The sequence below is a fragment of the Aquila chrysaetos genome, chromosome 4 (genome assembly GCF_900496995.4).
Source record: "Aquila chrysaetos chrysaetos chromosome 4, bAquChr1.4, whole genome shotgun sequence".
Taxonomy (NCBI): domain Eukaryota; kingdom Metazoa; phylum Chordata; class Aves; order Accipitriformes; family Accipitridae; genus Aquila; species Aquila chrysaetos.
The window spans coordinates 46,992,371-47,009,339 of NC_044007.1; the positions used below are offsets into that span (position 1 = coordinate 46,992,371).

The window sequence follows — 16,969 nt, forward strand, 5'->3', positions numbered from 1 at the left end:
CAGCCACTGGTGTGTCAATAAATAACAAGGCAAATTAGAAGTGGATGTAAATTTGTTTCTGTAGATAATTCTTCTTTGATGTAAACTGGAACAAGTCTGAGTAACTGGATGAAAACACAGTTGTGCTGAATTTGGCTTGACAGAAAGGAAAGCAGAGGTCCTTAATTTAGGTTCTCTCCCTAGTTAGCACTATTCACATGCTCATTATTTGGGTCACAATTTAGCTTGTTCAATTGTTTTCCAAAGATATTTCTGGAGCAAGCAAAATCCTTTCACCAGTCAGGAGAGGAGGGAACCACACATGGCTAAGGCAGGCAAACTTACGGATCAAAGGCTGCTAGCAAGAAGTTGAGCAGTAAGCTGATGGATTGCTCCACGTTGATCTGGTGGGTTGTTGGCATCCGTTTGTTGAGCTGGTAGAAGATAGTTGAGATCACAGCCTCCAGGCGAGCCACATTCAGTTCGATGTTGGGATCCAGGTTGTTCAGTGCGTTTTCCCGCAAGGCTTCTATCACATTCCAGATGTCCACAAGGTGCACTAGGGGACAGGACAGAAAGAGTCAGTGGGGACACGTGCTCTTGAAAGCAACTGAGAAAAAAAGTCACCTCATCCCACAGGGTGGGGGATAACACAATCACATAGGACACGCTTCATGAATAATTAAACGAATGAATCTATTTTCCACCACTGAGAATTGAACTTGGTGGAGGAACATTAATAAGCAAACAATATATCGATATTATTAGTTGTAACGTGTACAGCTTCAGCTTGGGAAATCATTCCTCATTGCATAAAGTATTCAAGTAAAAATCTATACGGAAATCACTGGAAGGTAAACATATGCTAATTGTTTTTCTGAACCATGCCTCTAAGAATCCCCATTCAGAAATTACTCTTAGATATTAATTTGCATAGCAGATGGGCTTTTCAGAAGATCCTACGAATATTAAGTGCTTCACACGTACTGACATTTTGAAAATCCTTTTCAGCATTTTGTATGGAAAGCAAAATATTTTACAGAATTGTAATTGAGTCAGGGTAGACGAGCTACATTTAAACAAAGAACACTTAATAAAGTGATCCCAAAGTCGTATTTTGTATCTTCTAAATATATTTGCCAAACGATTTGTTAAATCTCTCTCTTTGATAAAGTCCCGTCGAAGCTGAATTTCATGGGGGTTGTTTTTACCTACAAGGACAGCTTAAAGGACAATCACTGCTCACCCTTCATATCGTACCCAAACAGAAATCTTGTTTGCCCCTGTTACTGTGGCAGTATGATCGGCTTGCTGCGGACTGGCATTTCCAGAAGCGGTGGACCATGCCAAAAATAAAAATACCCTACACTCATTCAAAATTTGGATTTAGTTCAAACCTGAACTCAAAGAATCATCCCTTTTTTTATCTTAAGTATTACCTACTGTCCTACTAAACTGTCAATAAGGAACAAATCATGAGGTTCAGGGTGCAAATTCTCTTTTTTTACCAGGGAAACAAATGCATAGTTCTTATTACTTAGCATGACAATATGTCTTATGACATATCAAGAGCCATCTGTATGTGGAAGGTCATGCATTTTTTTGTGGATAGAGAAATTTAATTCTAATCCTCAAAATTTTATTTTTACTTGCTTGGTTTGCAGGTGTTGTCTCAGACTGCAGTGTGACATGATGGTCTGATGGCAGGGAAATGTAAGCTGATACTAGATAGATAAATGAAACCAGATATGCTGTCATTGTACTTAGTCTAGAATTTTTCCCTAAGATTGGGTTTCTTTTCTTCTACCTCAGGAAAAAATAATCTCCAGTGCCCTGCTACCACATGTGAAAGCCCAAGGAGGAAGATACACCATACAGGTGAGCGGGAACAGCAGCAGCAACTATTTCAGGCACTAAATAAGGCACTTTTCCACTTCTTCTTGCTGTTCCCTAGCAAATAATTGGCAAAAACTGAAAGACGCAGTTCCATCCTGACACCTAAATATGTATTTGACCGTTGTATTAAAAGGAAACTTCTACAGGTGACCTTGTATGCTGGCAGGTTGTCTTCAGAGTGTCGTTCTGAATTAAGCCAGGTAGGTGGAGCATACAACCTCTCTGAACTCTTCCTTTTTGTCTTCTAGCTGGGGGAAGCTTGCCCGTAAAAAATCTGGCATAGGTCTCTGATCCTTTTAATGCAGCCATTCCCATTCCTATTCAACCAGTTTTCACTGTCAAGTTGCTACAGAGGTAATCTGGGTAAAGGGGAGATGAATGATCTCCAGGAAGATGGCCTGACCCTTTCTGGGCAGCTTCTCCACATGGCTCAGAGGCCAGGCAAGGCAGAGAATGGAAGAAGTCACCAGAAAGCAGGGCACCGTCTGGTCCAGGACGGAAGGATTAATGAGCATTTGGGTCACCACGGTAAGGCAGCCAAGGAAGAAATACAGAGCAACATGCCAGAAGATGCAGCAACACGTGCAAGTATTTTGTGGCCTTATTAAGAGGGGAAGGGCAGGCAGAAAGCAGAAGGTTAAGTGTGATGTTTCTCTCAAGGTCTAGCTGTTCCTGGCCATGAGGGCTGTCTCTGGTAATTCAGACCAAGTAAATGATGGACAAGGTGTTTCCACCAGCAGTTGCACCAGGCTGGCTTCTGGGTGCGAGGGTATGTGTGCACACTGTCGAACCTGAACTGTAACAACGTGAGAAATTACCAGGCCGTAACAAACAGCAAAAAGGGAGTAATGCATATGCGGATGGCTAACCTTGACTTGCAGCTACACTAACAAGATAGCAACCCAAGAAACAGCACAAACAGGGTTACTAGCTTAACAGCACTGCTGACCAAGGCAGAAATTACTAGGGCAACCCTACCATAAATATGAATAAGGATGTCAAATCAGCAACACTGGAGCTAGTGGGTAAAGAATAAACAGGGACAGGCTGTTTATCTGGGAGTGCATGAGCGTGGTGGTGGAAAAGGGGAATATAAAGGGTAACAAATCATGTCATCAGAGCTACTTGGGGGTACCTCTCAAGTAGTCCTGCACCTGATGAGAGCGGAGGAACAAACACAGCAATTTGACCATGAGTGTATCTAGTTTACTTCCACAGTCGCAGGGAACTGCGATGGTCTCCCCAGCACTGACAAAAGGACATCCCCGGAGGATGAACCAGACATCCGGACTCCCTAACGGTGAGAACTGAATTCCATGCAGCAATTTAACTTTAATTGCTATAGCCTAGTAGTGGAAAACTCTTGAATGAGAGAGCATGGAGGAAAACAGCTGGCCCAATGAATGAGGCTGCAATGGGGGTTGGTGTCTTTTTTTTTCACATGATCCAGTACTGATACTATGTGGCTGTCAGATTTTCATGTTTTTTTTCTTTTCCCACCGATATTGTATTTTTCATAACATAGTCATATCCAGAGTTAGTTTTGATGATGGTCCTGGGAAGGGAAATATCCAGAGGCTAGCAGACGTGGGACTAATAATATCAGTACACTAACACATCTGAGAGAAAAGATATTGGTTTCAGTGTTAACTCTAACCTGAAAGCCTCATAAGCTACCCTGATATTCACTGGTATGCCAGAAAGGTAGGGCAGAAGACTGAGAAAATGACTTATTGGAAATTACACAGCCCCCCACCCACCATAAAATATTAGTCTCAAGGAACTGCTGTGCATTTGTACTATAAATAATTCTACTTGGGCTTTTTTTTTTTTTCAGAAACACTTTTGTTCCACTTGAAGCTGAATAAACAACAATTCTACCACACTATTTTATTTTGCATTTTATTCATGAATTTCAAATCTCTCTACAGAGTCTGGAAAGTGGAGGAGGAAATAGAAGATGGACAAGAGCCAGACATTTAACAACATCTACTAATTTTGAAAATATCTGCTGAAATATCTAACTCAAAATCACAAGGAGAGTTTGTTAGACTGCTGTACAAAAGACTGAAGTCTCTGGCCTTTACTCAAGCCACTTGTCATGGACAAGAATTCACCCACCTAAATTTAAATGTCAAAAATCAGATGTCTACTGTCAGCTGGTGATCAAGGCTCCCTCTAATGTCAGGGAAAGAAAAAGGCACCTTAAAGCAGCTGTTTGGAGACAGGTGGGATGAACAGTGCTTTGAAGGTGCCCATAGTTCTTCACTGACTACAGACAAAGCCTAAAGCGACAAGTTTACATGAGACATGTAACCTCAGAGCTGGTAAAGTTAACTGAGATGAATCCCGCACCTTGCTCCTTAAACATTAAGAAAAGATGTCTTTTCTGTTCTGACTACTACATGGCATAGAATAATTCAGGTTTTATATAAAATATGAATAATAAATACTTTAATCTGTATCAGCTACTACCAGATCCTGTCATAGTCACAGCCTCTCACACTGCATCGCTTAACCTCGCGCAGATTACATCTGGGTATAATGCCCCACTGATCACTTCAAATCCTGTTCTTTTTACATTTACTCACCTAGTAAGCAGAGTCATCTATTATATCATGCTGCCAAATCAAACTATCAACACTGGAAAAGGCAGAGTAAAACATAGGCCTCTGCAAGCTCCACGCTATTCATTTGTACTATTAGAAATTTATGCCTACAGCTAATATGATACCTGTAGTCTTTTCAATGTAGTAACAGAATATCAACCTTGTAAACTTTGCATAACCTTACATTCCTCTCATTTTAATTTTCATCCTCTCTGCTACACATTTTCTATAATACCTGCTATGCCCATTTATTTATTTATCCATCCCTGAGATGATTGTTTTAATCTCACTGAAGAAGGAGTATCTCCTTACTTTGTTTGCACAACATGTAGTCCAATAAAACCTGAATCTGACTTCTACATACTACTGTGATGCTAAGAAGAGTTTGCAGTGTAACAAACTAGCTTACAGATGCAGGAGAGCTTTCGCTCTCCTAAAACCTGCCTTAAATTCCCTCAACAAAGTAAAACACCACAAGTTTGGTTTTAACTTCTCATTGCTGTTGCTAATTTTGTTGCCTTACTCACATTTCCCTCTGAAAAGGGAACTATCCCTTAGCATGAGAAAGATGCCCTTTCTGAAATGGATCTGTAAAACTATAGAAATCTGTCAGTTGTTTCTTCAGTGTCAGCAGATGATCACTAGGCAGTAGGAGTAAAAGCTGCTTGTATCTAGCACCTGGGTGGTATAAGGCAATCCAAAATCATGCAGCCCAGCCAGTCTTCGTGGACCCTTCAGACAGGCCTCGCACTCTGTAAACAGCACAGCTATCCAGGTGTAGAAGATCTCCCTCATTTGCCTGATGTCTGAAAAAAATGTAAATTATTTCTACAAGCAATTGCTAAACTATACATTTCCCTTTAGATTTTCTGTTAAGTGATTTCTAAAGTCACAGCTAAGCTAAAAACATCTGCATTATTGGATCTTCTACGGCAAACACTGTCTGCTAATCTAACTTTCATGAGATTAAGTAATATTTAAACACTGTCATAGAGTGTTTCATATTTGAGCACATTCTGTGACAGATAGTGATTAGCAAATGCAAATAAAGTTCAGTATCTGGACAGAAGTGGGACAACGCAGATGAGCAGCATTACAGATGGCTGCCACTCACTCCATAGCAATTGTTACCAAAAAATGCATACTTGGAGGAGACCCCGGCTGAACGGCAGAGAATTAAGATTAATGCACGAAAATACACTCCAAATAACAAATGTTATTTCCTTCAGTGGACTCCTTCAGCTGTTAAAACAACATTTGGAGACTGCCTGTTGCCAGCGCATTGTAACTCAGTTACCCTCTCTGCAGAATGTAAGGGGGAATGAAAGATGGCTGGTTCAGTTTGAAAGGATTTTTACATTTTCCTCAAACTAAAAAGTTTTCAGACACCCTTCAAGTCTTACATCCTGCCCTTCTGTCTCTACCTGTGTTCAGAACCTCTTTTCCTATTGCCTTTTACTACTTTGATGATGAAAAAGAGTAATTAGTAGTTACAGTGCAGAATTCCATCACCTACAACTCTGTCAACAGGTTAATTTGTGGAAGAGGTGTATTCTGGATACATTTGGAGAAAGGAGAATTTAGGACAAAATTTTGTTGTTTACTATAAATCCATATGTCAATTTTATTGATCTTGACCCTCCCTCTTTTCTTCAAGTGTTTTTTAGTCTCTTCATTAGCAGGAAACCAATGTATTTTTAATTTATTGTAACTAGTAACTTTAATTTACTTGCAACTAGTAATTTTCTGTTTGGTAGGTAACTCTCTTAATAGTCAAAGTGTGAGAGAAGAGATGGACTATACCTATTTTTTTTTCAACTCAAAGCAAAGAAATTAAAATTTATTTATGCAGTAAAAAATGAAGTCTTCTTTCTATCACGCAGCTGATTTAGAATGGAAAGGCTGTGAGATATAGATAATCTTGGATATATCACTAATCTCAAAGGAGGCAGATTACTTCAAACATCAGTTGTCAAGAAATGATGTTGCCCTAAGCAAACATAAAAAAGAAAACTGTAGTGGAAGTTTATCTTCTAGGTAGTGAAAAAAAAAAATATTAAAAACAGCCTGTGTGCTTAAGCTTTCTTACCATTAAATGGATCTACTTATACAAAAATCCTCATCTGTTCTACTGCATTTTTTGTATTCCACCTGAACCATGAACTCTACAATGTTATCTTTCCATTTATTACTAAATGGACGAGGAAGAAGAGATTACATTTAATCAAACAAGGGAAGCGACTAAATTAGGGCTTTCATAATCAATTCAAATTTACTTAACATACAGTAGGTCTAACTAAATCTAGGTTAAACATGCCCAACTGATACAGAATTCCTCCTTGATAGATTTTCCTTTGTTGGTGAATACACAAAAAAAATTTAAAGAAGTATTAATTTATATTATTTCCAAAATTTTAGTATACATTTCATTAAGATTTTAGTCCAGCAAAGCTCTTACAGACATGCTTGAGTTTAAACATACTAGTACTGTCATTTGAAATCAATGGCACTTGAATGTATGTCAGGTATTTCAGGTGGATTTCATTAAAAGGGACAGATTTATGCTTCCTTGTCTAACAATCCTAAAAATATTATAAAATACGTTAGACAATTCTTCTTTTTTTGATTAGAATCTATGAACCCATCACAAATCAGGGTATTGGAGCCATTTGTCATTGTCATTGCTATGAAGCCCTGGGAAGTTACTCACGCTTTCTGTTTGGCTCCCTCTCTCCTGCTGCCAGGTGGGTAACGGAGGACTGAGCGAGGTACGTTTTCCCTCTAAACTACACCCGTTTGTGGCCAAGCTGCCCCTCAAATCAGTCGGCTGTAGCATGATCACCAAAAGCTTTATCTGCACATCCCACCGCTACGCAGATCGACGTGCCAGCTACGATGGCTTGCAGTCTTTCACGCTCTGTGGCTGCCAAATTACATGAAAAAGAAAATGTACCAGGGTGTTGCCTCTGCTCAGGGCTAAAATGAGGTACTCAACTCTTTGGCTGGGTACGTCTGGTGACAGCTGTCACCCTACATGGCCTGGCACACCCAGGTTACTCGCTGCCCAAATATCTGAACATGCGCTCAGTCTGTAGCTGGAAATGTCCTGTACTTTCCTATTCCTGCTCCCATGTCTCTTGGGCTCCTTGTCTACCTCCCTTGCCAGACGCAGCTCATACAGCCTAGTGATTTCTAGCATAGCTGGGCACCCGCTAGGCAGACGATCCATCGAGCTTCGCGTCCATTTGGCCACTTCCGAATGCTCTGCAGGTTTTGGGCTGGTCACCACTGTTTTCCGAAAGCAAGACTGGTGGACTTCTAGGTTGTCAGCACATATTTGAATTTGTTAATGTCAAAATGTATTTCACTGCATCTTCTTGCTATTTCATTTGATTTCTAGGTTTTGTAGATACAGTGACTGGTGAGTAAATACTGCAAGCTTAAAGAAGAAATTAATGAAATATTCAGAATATTTACTGCCATGTTATTCTGATCCCCAAATGCTTTAATTTTTAGGAATGTGTGTATTAGACCCATACAATAGTATGAAAAGTTGTAAGAGGATGATTTATTGATAACCAAGAGTAACCACTAAAAACATTTACTTCTTTGCAAAAATCAAAGTCTTCTCAAAGACTGCCTGCCTGGAATTGAACTTGGCAAGGCTTACTGGTAAGCTTCATCTTCAAGACGAAGGCCCCTGCAACAAGTGGGACAGTCTGGAGCAAGGAACACAACCTCAGTGGAGGAGGATCCAGTCAGGGGATGTTTAAACAGACTGACATAATCAAGTCCATAGGACCTGATGGGGAATGTATCCACAAGTGCTGAGGCAGCTGGCCGATGTCAGTGTGAGGCCACTCGATTGTCTTTGAAAGGTTGTGGCAAAAAAGGCTGTGAGAAAGCCACTGTCACTCCTATTTCCACGAAGAGCAAGAAGAAGGATCCAGTGAACTAAACCCTCACCTCAGTCCCTGGAAAGGGGATAGAGCAAATCCTCCTGGAAGCTATTTCCAAGCATGTTAAGTACAAGAAGGTGATTGGAAACAGTCAGAACGGATTTATGACTGAAAAAACATGCTTGACCAAACTCTTTGCCTTCCACAATGAAATGACTAGCTCAAGGAACAAGGGAGAGTAGTGGATGTTATTTATTCTGACTTTAGCAAGGCTTTCAACACTGTGTCCCATGATATCCTTACTGGCAAACTAGTTAGTGTGGGCTGCATAAGTGGACAGTGAGGTGGACTGAAAACTGGTTGAACAGGTTAGCTGAAAATCTTGTGATCAGTGGCACCAAATCTAGCTGGAGGTCAGTCACTAGTGGCATACCCCCAGACTTGATACTGGGGCCAAAACTGTTTAACACCTTCATTAATGACCTGGATGATGGGACAGAGTGTACTCTCAGCAAGTTTGCAGCTGATACAAAACTGGGAAGAGTGACTGATACACCAGAGGGCTGGGCTACCACTCAGAGGCACCTCAACAGGCTGGAGAAATATGCAAACACGAGCTTCATGAAGTGCAACAAATGGAAATATAAAGTCCTGAACGTGAAAAGGAATAACCCCATGTACCAGTACAGGCTGGCTGCTGACCAGCAATACGCCTTTTCAGCAAAGGCAGCGTGCTGCCAGCAGGTCAAGGGAGGTGATCCTTCTCCTCTACTCAGCACTGGTGGCACAGCTGGAGTGCTGGGTCCAAAGTCCAGCAAGCGGCCATGAAGATGATGAAGGGACTGAAGCAACTGCCATATGGGGAGAGGCTGAGAGAGCTAGGACTATTCAGCCTACATGGGGGAAGGTTCAGGGGGACTTTATAAATGTGTATAAACATCTGATGCAAGGGAGTAAAGAAGATGGAGACAGACTGTTCTCAGGGAAAGGATAGTGAAAGGACAGGAGGAAATGGACACAAATCAAAATACAGGAAAGCATTTAAACATAAGAAATAAATTTTCCCTGTGAGGGTGTGTCAAACACTGTGACAGGTTGCCTAGAGAGGCTGTGGAGTCTCCATCCTTGAAGATATTCAAACCTGAACTGGACACAGCCCTAAGCAATCTGCTCTAGCTGACCCTGCTCTCTCCAGAGGTCCTTGCCAGCCTCAGCGATTCTGTGGTTCTGTGATGTCCTTGTCTAATCATGAACTTATACTGCAAAAACATATAATAACTCTTACTGGAGAGGAATCAGTGTTGCCTTACTGATTTTTCTCTAAAGCTGTTGTTCAAGTGTGCTGTGCTCCAAGTCCCTTTTCTGACACACGCAATAAACAAAAAAACACAGAGCCTGCCTTGAGGTCCCTTGAATGCTTGGGAAAGAGGCCTCCACATCCTCAAGAGGTTTTGTGTGAGGCGTACAGAGGGCCGTCATGGCACTCTGCATACTCAGGCAGTCCCTCAAGCTTTCCCTGGAATGCCAAGGGATCTCAGAGGGAGGTAACGGTTTCATTTAGTCCCGTCAGCTGCAGGCATTCCTCCTCCTCCTTACCTCTTTGCCTTTGCTGTGATAGTGCGCAGGTGTGCGGTACGCACTGGCTCAGCGGCAAGCTGGACTAAGGCTACCCACTTCTACCTGCCCACCCCAATGGTGGACACCCAGAGTGAGGAGGAGTGCCTGGATAAGGAACTAAACATTCAGACCAGCCAACAGAAACTTCTTTCTTCTGAACTACTGTGCACGTGGAGTAAGTCAGCTGCGTTTGGACTCACTGAATTCATGCAGATCACCGGTCCATGTGATACCACATGGGACAAGTGATGTCCCAACCACCAGGAGCTGGCTTCTCAGTGTACATGCCAGCAAGTTGCACACTGCACGCACAGGAGACATTTCTGAGTGGCTGCCAAACGTGGCTGCTGGGTGTCTGGAAATCTGCAGGACATGATGTGTACAAGCAAGACACTGAAAATTTTGGGGAAAAGTTTTAAAGGTTCTCCTGTCCACATACCTGGGCTTGCATTGTTGTATCCTCACCTACTGTTCTGCCCAGAAGGAAAAATGAGCTATTCTAAAACTTTCTGAGATCCTGATCACTACAGCATATTAAACAAACATGGCCTGTTGGAAGTGTCTGTCAACTTGGCCAAGTGCCACTAATGAGGAATAACCATTAGGCCAACAATACACTGAAATGCGGTCTTTTTCCATTTAGTATGGTACCTGACAAATCCACCAAGGTGTAAGAGTATGTAAAGATCTCCAGTAAAATGCTTCTCTTACATTAATTTAATTTACAATAAAAGTTCCTTCTCCCCCTGCTGTCAGTTCCTGCCTATTTTGTCTCACCTATATTTAATTGAAGCCTGAAGGGCTCTCTGTGGGTGGCAGAAGAGGCCATCAGTCTCCCCAAGCAGCAGCACTGATGACAGTCGATTCTGCAAAAGGGAACAGTGGGCGAGGCACCCTGAGTGTTGGGCTAGGAAACTGTTGTCATCTACTTGTCATCCAGATGCTGGGAAAGTGTTTCCTTTTTTTTAAACATGCTTTGAAATCATTTATTCAAAATGCTGAAAATGAAGTATGACATTATAAAATAAAATAATTTAAAAAATCTAACTCTAAGCTTCTTAATATTTTGATGACAACCAGGAAAGACCACTCAGTCAAAAGTCTGCACTGTTGCTAGTAAGTCACATAGCTTAAATCCATTGATTATACATAATTTTCTTGTTTTAAGACTTAATCATATTTATGAATTAAAGACCAATGTGTAAATAACAGACCTGTTGCTACATGTATTCCATAGCCAGAAACTTTATAAATCCCTCCCCCACAACAGACAATGGTAATCCTAGATTATGCACCTCTATTATTCTTGCTATCCCAGCATAATACTATTTTAATGAGAAAGGCTTTATTTGAGGCATTGTGTGATCAGGCCTCAGTCTGACTGAAATAGTTCCTTCAAATGGGTTTTGCAAGTGTCAGCTTTAAATTAGCCAAAGAATTCACGGGGATATGAGGTAACAAAACTTGGTTACTAAATAAGTATGATACACAACAGCTTTCTCATCTGTCTTAAAATAAGGTCAATTTGCCTCACATCTGAGTTCGTATTTCAATTAGTAAAATTACAGCATTTCAAATTTTTAATGAAATATAACTCTTCTGCACTATATTACAGCAATCCATATATTAGGAAGAAGTTCTGCGCTCCCAAAAGGTGGCTAAAAACATCTCCAGGGCTGGATGATACTGTATCTGGAGTTGATTTTCAGAGTTTTCTCTGTTATAGATCTGGTGACAGAAACTGAATTATGGAGAGTTTCAAAAAATGTTTCCAGAGAGAAGAAAAAGCCATATCCCAACCCTCCCGGGAACTAGAAGTTCAGAAATGACTGTGCATATGAGAAGAAAACCGTCATTTTAGAGCCTGGCACGACTCAGATTGTGTGTAACAACGCAAGACAAACCAGCTTTTAGAAAACCAGCGGGACACGGTGCACCAGCCTTCTGGTAGCTGCAGTCCTGACCACAGGATGGCACTACTGGGTATATTTTAGTAAATGCAGCACACATTTGCTATGTAACATTTTAACTCTCTACTGGCACAATGACAAGTGAGCTAACACAAATCAAAGGCTGTGTGCATCCCCACCGCTGCCTCCAGAAAATGCCCTCGTCTATGTATTTAGTTGAATCAAGACATGTGCTTGGAGATTTGGCAGTGTGGATGTCCTATACAGGTGATCACATGGCAAACTATGCCAAACCTCTGAGGTGGAAAGGGCAGAATGTCTTCATGTTGAATGTCCTCATTACAGTGATAAAATCTCTTCCAGAAGTATGTTTCTTCAAATGCCAAGTCTGACTAATACTACATCTTTCTCTCTTAAATAACTTCATTTTTTTTCCTTTGATACAACCACTGCCAGCTCCCTCTATCCCCCCTAAAAAACTCCCCATGCCACAAGAGGACTACAGCTTGCTTTGGCACTGTTACCAGCAAAAAGCAAGTGTAAAGTGAATGTAAATGTTAACAAATTGGGTTATTTACAGTTTTCATTAATTTTGAAGCAGTATATCTTACCAGCTCTAAGGATACAGGGTATTAATCCCAATCTCATATTAACTGCTGTTTTCTTTAAAAAATAGCTTGTGATGACAAGAGAATACACGATTTAACACTTCTTTATAACAATTTCTTCCCTCATGGCTATAGAAAACAAGTTGAGATTACATTGTCAACCTTTAAGGTTCAGTCATATCACAAAGGTCAGTGAAAAAGAATGAGCACCTATTATACATTTAGAACTGCTTGAAGACAAAACCCCTCCTTGGCCCATCTCCTGTTTTTCAGAGTTTGATCCATGGTTATTTTGTGTTCTTTAATTTTTTTTTTAATCATTTAGGGTTGGCAAGACTGTAAACAGCAACACAAGGTACAGAATACTGATGAAACATGAATTGTGCATTTCCTTGAATATAAAAGATGTGATATTTTACAGATATGCATATTCTTAAGCTAATCCTTCTTCTATAATTTAAATAATTTCTTCTGTAAAGTGGACTGAATTTGGCCCATAATGTTTTCATCTATTAAAAATAATTAGAGAAATACTGAAGCTGAACTTAATGCTTGGGTAAACTGCCTGATACCAGAATTGCATTTTTCACCCCCTAAACAGAAGAAACATACTAAAGAGTGATGGCATATACTTATCTCTTCTGAAAAGTGTGGGTCAATCCAGAGGGTTTCTGGGACAAAATCCCAATATCAACCTCAGCTGTTAAAAGCAAGAGCATTGCTATGAAGTACAGCATTCATGTGACACGCAGGACTGGTGAAAAAGCATCTTATGCCTGAAGTCATAAGGACAGTTCAGACTCTAATATTATTTAACTTTTTGCTGAGATTGATAATGGAGGTGCTAATTACTGCCATAGGTTCAAGCTTTGACAGGTATTTAAACACCTATTACATTTGAAAACAACAGGATTTATTTGCCCCAAAATCTTTTGGGATTTGAGCTATAATCAGCTTTGAGATAGGGAGAGATGGATCCTGGTATCTGGGAGATCCTTTTTTTTGGTATCACATTCATTTGAGTAGACAATATCTCATTCAGAGAAACTGTAGAGAATATTTGACTAAACTCTGGCTTTGTGTTCACACAATCATTCCATATTTGCCCTCCTGCCATTATTCATATTCAAAGCAATGTCTTCTGCAAGAACCACTCAGTGCTCCAGTTCCCCAGCTCATTTGCTCAGTAACCACGATGCCCATACCAGGAGGCAACTGCAGTGGCTCCCATTGCAGCAATTTGTAATATCACACACTAAAACTTCACATCTCTTAAGGAAACAGGTATGAAAAACAGGTCAAGAAAAAGAGAAAAGCTCCAGTTGATACAAACATAGCTCGACAATCAGCAACAATGAGAAAGGAAATAAGACTGCAGAATGTGAAATGACAGATAAATGGGACTTGGGTGAAGTCCCACACATCTATCCTTCCTCCTCTGTGTGACAGAAGTTCTTTAATGATGTTGTCAGGGCCCCTAGATGGAGTAAGAGTCTCGATGTACATGGCCACTTATCTGTCATACTTTATTTTACACATGCAGTCTTTAAAGATATCCTACAAATCCAAGACAAAATAAGAGTTTCAAGGCAAAATATAGATGAATGAAATGTGGAAAATTAAACTTGGGGAAGATCAGCACCTTTACAAGAGATGCAGTATGATACTAGTGTTGGCTTCATTTATCAGAAATTGAGTTCAACCTCCTCAAACAATATACTTCGAGAGACTGATTCATTCCTTCCTTTGTGCCATAGTACTGTCAGTGAGTTCAACAGAGTTACTTTCAATTTACTTTCTGTCAGGAAAGGAGACATCCATCTATCCATCCACATGGACCGAAAAGAAGGCTGAGCACACACAGAACTTCTGGAATTAGCCCACACTTTGCTCAGTAAAGGGCCAAAGACATTGAGGCCAACAACAATATCACAGGTATAATTCAGTCTGGATTCAGCCTAGGAATGCCTTAATTCAGCACAAGGAAAACTGCCTCTGTAAAGCCATTGTATATCACAAACATTAATGCCAGGAAGCTGAATGTTCATTGTGTAGAGTCCCAGGACTGTATTAATAAGAACGCACACTGAGGACATTATATTGTGCAGTCTCTTCACACTTACAAAAGCAGGAAATTATTTTTATGGCCAACATCTTCTGTTCTCACAATTTGTCCTAGCACACCAGATATATGTTGTATGAAATCTTCCACTAAGACTTACAGAAAATAATACTAGGTGCAGCTGGTGGGTAAAAATATGATAATGGTTAAGCAAAAGTTTCTCTTTGAATATTCTGGGTGTTATGAAGTTGATTTATATTGTTAGAGGTGCACAAACTAACTTTTGATGTAACTCTGAAAACAAATGAACATGGAAAAAAAGACTCCTTGGGAATTACAGAAGGAGAGAATTATAGTAAAAATTATGTCAGGTCCCACACTCTTGATTTTCCTTCTGTGGACTATTTGCTGTCTTCAACCTGAAGAAGCCCATAATTGCCGAGAACATTCACCACAGACAGCCAGTGTCCCTGCTGGCTCCACAGCCGGTTTATTTGTAAAAGTTACTGGAGACGGAGGCTGAAAGGGAACAAGGAAGGGCTAGAGACAGATCAGACGACTGTCTATGTGAGGCTGTGATGGAGATCACTGTTTAGGCAGGAAGATGGTGCAGACTGTGTGGTTAAGGTGGAGGAAAGCTGTGTAGTGCCTACTCATTCTCCAGAGCTGAGTGACAATGTGAAAACCAGGACAGGGCAAAAAAAAGTCAGCAAAAATCCAAACTCAGCAGATGCAGTGGAGAATGCAATGCTACAACACACAGATAGGGCAAAATGCTGCAGCTTATCTTCTCAGGAAAACAATTTTCTGCAAGGACATAAAAACTGTCCTTTACTCTCTACAGAAAACATGTATGGACTGAGCTCGTGTATGACTCCTCAAGACTTACTGCTTTAAGTCCAGAATAGAGAGGCAGAGCTGGTTCAAGATGAGGGACTGAAGCTCCCTAGGAACAAAGAACCATGATCACCAAACTCACTGAGATCTACTCCAAGGATGACTTCTTACTTTTTTTCCCCTTTTTCACATACATATGTTGTCATATGGCAAAAAAATATGAGAATGACCAACACACGACAGGCACTAAGTCACACTGCTTAATGCACTTTAGCACATTATGGAGGTGCTCACTTGACATCAGGACAGGCCCAGCCAAATTCCCAAACAGGACAGACCAGAACAGCCCAGGGAAAGGGAACAAAGCCTCAAGAGTAAGAGAAGGTTTGCCTGAAGAAAGTGCTTGAAGCCAAGAGGATAACAGGAAAGGAGAGAACAGCCAAGAGAATAAGGGTTGCAGAGAAGTCAGAGATCAAGCAAATGCCACAGATAATGACATGAAGCTGAAGAAGGGACAGAGAAATGATGAAGGAGACTTAAAAACACAGTTACACTTTAAGGGGAAAAACAAGAGGGTGAAAGAAGAAAAAACTCTCATGTGAAGAAGCAGCATCCCTCAGAAGATACAGTGATCGCCAAGGTATGTTTGTTTGTGAGATTGTGTATCTGCATATATTTTGCGATTTTTAGACTGTCTAGTAGAGTACTAAGCTAATAATAATTTTTTTCTTTTGTTTGAACTGTTCATTAGGAGGATCAATGTGAAATAAGATGCAGAAACTTTCTCGTTTTGGGTAACTAATCCAAAGCCTGCCAGACAAAGGTGACTGATGCCTGTTACGCGTAGCAGATGTTCAGAGACATCAGTGGGGAACTGAACAGACTGTCCAACCTTACACCTACATCAGGAAAGCCATCAGAAATAGCACAGTGAACAGCAGTTTTCACAGAGTTCAGGAAGTCAGTAAGAAGAGATTTTCAGCTATGATCCAATTACAAAAGCTGTCTGCATCGAGGCAGGGCTGAGCAACCTGTGTAGCAGGGGGCAGCCTGTAGGTATACTTGGGACGTGGCCTAGTCTACGTGTCTGTCGGCTTCTGACTCAAAGGAAGCCAATTCAGTCATTTTCCTCTGTAAAGGACAAAATAATATTATCTGACAATCTTCTACAACTCATTTTTTAACAGGAGCCGCCTGGCATCATGGGTATGTTTGAAAAATCAATCTCTAAGCAAATGGAAATGTGAGAGTTTAAGATACATATCCTTGTTTGGTTCACTCTTTTTGACATTAAAATGAATTCCAAATATCCACTGATAGTTCTTGTATTGACCGTGTATGAGACACACTTGCAGTGGTAGCCTTTAAGAGCAAATACTCAGGGACATTTGAGATACCACAACCCCTTTATGTAGTAACAGTACATTTCGTGCTAACATTGAAGAAAAGGCTGAATAGTAGTCCCTCAATGAATATGCCAAATATACAGGTTATATGTCAGCTCTCTAACAGCTATTATGATCTGTCAAGCATATTAATAAACTTCACAGTT

General features: G+C 40.6%; 1 protein-coding gene across 50 annotated transcripts in view; it reads right to left on the minus strand.

Moving 5' to 3' along the window:
• The window catches only part of DTNA (dystrobrevin alpha), a 234,484-nt gene that overhangs the window by 71,591 nt on the left and 145,924 nt on the right, over positions 1–16,969 (minus strand). For all 50 annotated transcript variants that reach the window (XR_003922936.1, XR_003922934.1, XR_003922931.1 and 47 more), the window contains one exon: positions 325–538. Coding sequence is in view for 44 of the 50 variants with exons in the window: in XM_030011176.1 (XP_029867036.1) it covers positions 325–538 (214 nt within the window). In the remaining 6 variants the exon portion in view is untranslated. The remainder of the gene's footprint in view (positions 1–324; positions 539–16,969) is intronic.